The sequence below is a fragment of the Pholis gunnellus genome (assembly GCF_910591455.1).
Source record: "Pholis gunnellus genome assembly, chromosome: 4".
Taxonomy (NCBI): Eukaryota; Metazoa; Chordata; class Actinopteri; order Perciformes; family Pholidae; genus Pholis; species Pholis gunnellus.
This window is the reverse complement of record NC_136530.1, coordinates 1,065,606-1,071,620: the sequence shown is the minus strand read 5'-3', so window position 1 is coordinate 1,071,620 and position 6,015 is coordinate 1,065,606. Positions and strand designations below refer to the sequence as shown.

The 6,015-nt window shown below is 47.8% G+C and overlaps 1 protein-coding gene across 1 annotated transcript; it reads right to left on the bottom strand.

Moving 5' to 3' along the window:
- Window positions 1-1,363: 1,363 nt before the first annotated feature.
- Window positions 1,364-4,861, bottom strand: chst7 (carbohydrate (N-acetylglucosamine 6-O) sulfotransferase 7). Its single transcript, XM_079158595.1, has 2 exons — window positions 3,530-4,861; window positions 1,364-2,148 (listed from the first exon to the last, which is right to left on the bottom strand). Exon 1 carries the CDS (start codon window positions 4,805-4,807, stop codon window positions 3,542-3,544), a length of 1,266 nt encoding a protein of 421 aa, XP_079014721.1. The 5' UTR covers window positions 4,808-4,861; the 3' UTR covers window positions 1,364-2,148; window positions 3,530-3,541.
- Between the last annotated feature and the right edge of the window lie 1,154 nt (window positions 4,862-6,015).

Genomic DNA, 6,015 nt, shown 5'->3' with positions numbered 1-6,015 from the left:
TCAGTGACACGTGAACAGTGATGAGAGACTTCCCTAAGCTTTGATTACTGACCCTGATAAACAGCTGTGATCCTCTTCATTATTATTCATCCTCACAGTTTGAAGGTTCCTTGATTCTGAGCCTCATTCATTCATCTCTTGTCCTCTAAATGTAAATAGCAGCGTATGAACTGGGTTTCACGTCTAGACCTTCTTTCTTTAAAGTCACCACAGCACGCGTCACCTTCTTGTGTTCTGCTCCAGAGTTCACACGTTCACAAGTGGCTGCTGCATTAATGCATGAGTACATGAGTACATGAGTACATGATTGTGTAACAGGTTTCATGGCTCACTGGGGGAATGAATCCAGTCATGTGAGCTGTTGCCAAGCTGTGACGCAGTGAAGCTCATGTAGAGAGAGATGAAGCTCCGTCTGCATTTAAACAACTTCTCGTGTCTCAACAAAGCGTCTCCTGAGTCTCAGACATCATGTGGTTTAATGGTTTAAAGAAGAACAGAAGTGAAACTGATTGTTTTTAAGTTTGTTTTGTGGAGAATTTCCTCAGTTTCCTGCAAAAACACCAGACAGAAGAGCATCTGATGGAGATGAGCGTGGTGGACTCCTCTTTACCTCAAGCAGAGGACTCTCGTATAACCTTCATCACGCTCTGAGGAAGAGGAGATGAACCGGTAATATGTGCAGGCTGCCTGGTTCTACTCCCATGTTCTGCATGTCAACATGTGAATAAAGATCATCAAACTATGAGCCGCTGTTTGATTTGAGTCCATGAAGCCGTGAACGGTTTGACTGACGTGTTGTGTTCAGTTTGTATTGTCGTTTTAGAACCGTTTCACGTTAGAATAGAGAAACGTAACACGACCTGTGCTCCAAGAAGAGTCACGTTCTAGGTTTATTATATTTATAGTGAGATTATTATTATAGACTCTGCTGCTGCCTCCATCTGTTCGTGTTGGTGAGAGACTTTAGTGAATCTGAACGAACCATTTAAAACACTCACGACCATCTGTTAGCAGCAGCAGAGCAGCAGCTCCTGTGTTGTGAGGTAGAATCAGTGTTTCAGTGAATGAGTCTGGTGTCTTTGTAGAGATCATAGAGAACAGCTTCAGTTCCCTCAGAAAGGTCTGTCTGACAGCAAGGTGAAGAGGTGAACACATTCTAAATACAGCGTTCACTCACACTGATAGACATTCTGTTAGGAGTCTAACATACGTCCACAGCAGAACATTACTCTGTTTCTATGAACTCATCTGCTGCAGCAGAACCCTGACTGTGGAGGAGAACCTCACACACACTACAGAACATCAGGACTGTGTCTTTAACGTTAATAACTTCTCACTCACACGTTTCTCTTCTCTCGTCTTTATTAAGGTCAGTTTAAATAATCGTAGTTATTTTATTCTTCTCTCACAGAACCAGCTTCTAAAGTAGAACACGTGGACTCTGCTGGACTCTGGAGGGACGTCGCAGCATTTCAGACCAAAACAAAAACCTAGAAACACAAAGTTAATCAGCACCGTCTGCTGCTAGAAAATGAAGACGCTGGTCGGGAGAGGCAGCTCTCCCAAGGACACATTGGAACATTTCACACCCAGGCGAGTGTTTTGTCAGTCGGGCGCTGCAGCTGTCTGGATTCCTGAGGGGCCGGGGGAGGAACAACAGCTCCTCAGTCAGGCCCTCTGCTCCACAAAATACTGTAGTTTCTTGTCTCAGAGCTCTACGTCGACCGCTCGTCGTGCGCTGGACGGACGAGCCGCCCCGGATCCGGGAAGTCGACCTCCCTAAAAAAAATCACCCGTCTCGGGCTTCTTGTTGGCTCTCGCCTGCGGGGGGCCGTGAGGAGAGATTAGTGCTACTGAAAGAGGACAGAAGGATGGAGGCCGGCCACAATCCGGCCTTGTCTCTGTGTGTTGGTTTCCCCTGCTGGTATTAATCACACTGTACAAATAGAAGCCGCTTTCTCTTCCCCCGTTTTTAAATTCGTCGGTCTGTGATTGGCTGCTCTCGTCCTCTCGGGGTTTCCTCCAGTTCACCGACGCTTCTCGGCTGAAGGAAAACCAGCCGAGAGCTCCCGAGCTCCCAGCGGACCACATTCCAGCTGCTCGTTTTCTCGTCCCACCTTTCACCCACAGCGTAGAAATACCGGACCCCTGGAAGAGAGGGAGCATTAAATATGAAGCTGTAAGTTATGGATTACAGCTGCTCACTGAAACAGACACGGAGCAGCAGGATTAATAATGTTCATGACCTCCATCAGCACGGGCGGACATGAGACAACAGGCCCCACCGCCTCCTACACAGCAGCACGGAAACCAGACTTTAAAGTTCTTTAGCCTCTTTTTGTAAACATGTCTCTTTGTAGTCTTTGTGTCTCTTTGTAGTCGTTCTGTGTCTCTGTTTGCTTTGCACCTTTTCATAGTTGTGATTACATTATATTCTTTTGTGTCTCTTTGGGGGGGGCCCTGAGCCTTGTGCCCAAGCTCTGTTCAGTAACCCGTCCATGTCTATCAGTGCTGGACTCAGGCTGCTGGACTCAGGCTGCTGGACTCAGGCTGCTGGACTCAGGCTGCTGGACTCAGGGTGGTGGCAGAGAGACCAGGCGGCCTCCACCCTGTTCCTACTCGGTGCCCAGCTGCTGCTGGTGACTCGGGGAGCTCTGTGCCGTCATGGACGGCCCCACACAATGACCCCCTTCTTGACAGCAGAGCCTGAGGTCCAAAGACTCGCTGCCAGACCCCCCCCCCCCCCCCCCATCAATGAGAGGACTCAGCACTGCCAGGGAGGAAAACAATGAAGCCTCTATTAAACAGCATCAGGAGGAGAAACCTGTCCGCCTCGCTCTGATGGATACAAAAAATCTGTTACAGTGAAGTCAACTTGTTCCTTTATAAACAACTTTAGAGCATCCAAATAAAGTTGCTTCCTTTAATGTTCACACCAGAAGGAAACAGGAACACTGACACGTGAATAGGTTGAGCTGTTACATGAGAGCAGAGTCCATTATTATCTGAACAGATGATGTTAAATATCACAATCCACAGAGGATTGTGATTGTTAATGGCTCCGTGAGCAAAATCATATTCAATCAAATTAAAAAGCAGCTTCCGACACGTTTTATGACGTCATCGGTGTGTCTGCAATGGTTTCTCAACAGAAACACATTTATCTTGTTAAAATGTCCTAAAATCTTGCAGCCCGTGTGAACTGCTTCATGTTTCCACTTCACTCTTGTGCAAGTTGCACCAGTGTTGCACACACACACACACACACACACACACACACACACTCTCTCACACACACACACACAGTGAAAACAGCCTGAAACACAGTGTCACTCTACAGAGTCCATATGGACGCTCTGTTCCCAATTTGCATCAGCGAGATGGAGGTCAAAGGTCAGGGTTGAGCCACAGAGCAGCAGCCCGGAGGACGGTTTCTGTTAAACCACTATCTTCCTGCTGTGACAGCAGTGGAGGTTTAAACACATGATGAGAATCTGCTGCTGGTTAGGTTTAAAGTGCGCGCTCTCACCTCGGCTCGTCCTCACGGGGTTTTGTTCCCGCCGCTCCTCTCATAGCCGAGCTGCCTCATGACCTCGCTGCAGTAGGCCTCCACCTGATGGATCTGCTCCACGCTGAGCCTCTCCCTCCAGGCGTATATCGCCTCTTTGGCGTCCCTGGAGGAGATCAGGAACGGCCTGTCCGAGGAGTAGCCCTGGCCGTGCGTCATGTTCAGCGCAAACTTCTCCAGAGCCGGGGAGCTGGAGAGGTTGGCGAAGCGGAGCAGCCTCTGGAGCTCCTCCATCGGGTGCAGCACCAGGTCCTCGTAGCGGACGCGCAGGTAGTTCCTCCTCATCCAGGGGGGCGCGTTCGCCACCAGCATCATGTCCCCGAGCCAGTTGTCGCAGATGAGCTCCATGGCGCTGGAGACGTAGCTCTCGGCCCGGTTCACCCGGTTGTTCGGCACGAGGAGCCGCTTGTACTTGTCGGTCTGCTTCTTGCTCCGCAGCACCTGGATGCTCTCCTTCACCAGGGCCTGCTTGGACTTCAGGCGGGAGTTGTGCACGGCCCTCGGGTCCCTGAAGAGCTGGACGATCTGGAGGTTTATCGCCGGGTCTCTCATCAGAGGCACCAGCGTGCTCAGGTCCAACACGCGCACCCCTTTGATCACCATCACCGGGTACTTCTTACACTCCCTCTCCAGGTCCCTGATGTCCCGCTTTGGGCACTTTGCGCACCGGTCCTCCCTCACCAGCCCGATCTCGTGCCGCTTGTGCGCGTCGCACAGCGGCTCCGAGCAGATCACCTTGTTCATCTTCCAGCCGAAGATGAAGGACGTGGTGATGTTCTGCGAGCCGGCGTACAGCTTGAGCACGGAGAAGTCGCAGCGGTACAGCGCGTTCATCATGTCCCGCACCGCGCCCTGCAGGCTGCCCGCGTCCCCCGGGTACAGAGCCTGCCATATGTGCCACATCGGCTCGTACAGGTAGAACGCGTCCGGGTGCTGGTTGAACAACTCCCCGAGGAACGAGGAGCCGGTCCTCCAGGTGGCATGCAAGTAGATGTTGATCCGAGACTGGCTCCGGTTGACGGCGTGCTCCTCGCTGCCGTTAACTCGGTAACCGTTATTATCCCACAGCAGCGCCACGGTGTTCTCCAAATCTGGGCATCTTGGCTGTTGTTGCTGCAGTCCGTGTTTAGCGCGCTGCACGGACTTGTCCCGGTAATCTAACACGTACGGGATTAGCAGCAGCAAACCCGAGTATGCCAGGATCAAAACCAAGTATTTCTTATGTAACCTCCTCTTCATTTCCTTTCCTAGCTAGCGGACTAGCTGACTAGCTGACTAGCTGCTGCTCTGGAGGGTCTGCAGCGCTTTGTGAGCTCCGCCTCGGAACTACAGTAAAGTTATGTGTGTGTGAGGGGGGGGGGGGGGTAGCCACGCCCACTTAAAGTAAAAACAACCACATTATTTGTTTTTCATGTTCGCAGTGAAATACACGATGGTGCAATTGTCATAAAAAGTGTTAAGAAACGTGTAGTTTGTAGTTACTTCTTTGTGAAACAAGTTATAAACAGTTTGTTTGTTGTTTGGTTAAATCTTTGCACTATTGTTTAGTTAGTTAGTTCATTTTAATATTGATTTATATATTCTATTTCATTGTATGTAGCTATTGTGCATTTTATATTTTTACTCTGTTATTTGTATTGTATATAGGCCTATTGCGCAGTTGCATTTTTATATTTATTTATTTCATAAATGCTGCTGTAGCGAAGAAATTTCCCCTTGTGGGATTAATAAAGTATCTATTTATCCATCTATTTATCCGTCTATTTATCCATCTATTTATCCATCTATTTATCCGTCTATTTATCCATCTATTTATCTGTCTGTCTGTCTCTAAAAGTTCCGTTTAATTCGAAATCTTGAAGAGCCTTGAAGGAGCCGATGATCCAACGGCTAATACCTGCCGTAACCTTGCTATACGCTTTATAAAAACGTTTTAAAGTGTCTAGTTTTTATTATTTTTTAGCAATTTTTACTTATTTATTTGTAAAACAGTCAGAAAAGATTTAGCACCGTTAGAGTGGAAATTTCAAAGAGCCTTTACAGGAAGAGGACCCAACGGCTACTACCTGCCGTAACGCTGCTGGAGTAGCGCAATGGATTATGGGAGCTTCACTTCCAAATGAGTGTTCCTCTTTGAATGATGTCGGGAGTATATTCTTATCACTATAGACATAAAACGTGCTGGCTGCCCTACATTCACAGTTTCAAACACGAACTTTCACATGTAAATGAAACAAATATCTTTTTTTTAAACTATTTTGATGTCGCGCATGCGCATTCTTCCCCTCATTGGTTGCTTGCGAGGCAAACCGATTTAATATCCAATTTAATATCCAGAATATAACTTCAATATGAAGTTTTTGTTTTGTTTTGTTTTGTATGTTTTTTTTATTTTATTCATAAATAACAGTATTATTGTGTTTAAATGATAACTGTCACACAAGTCA

Excerpts from the sequence above, each read along its gene's own strand:
- chst7 (XM_079158595.1), bottom strand. The coding sequence starts at position 4,807 with ATGAAGAGGAGGTTACATAAGAAATACTTGGTTTTGATCCTGGCATAC.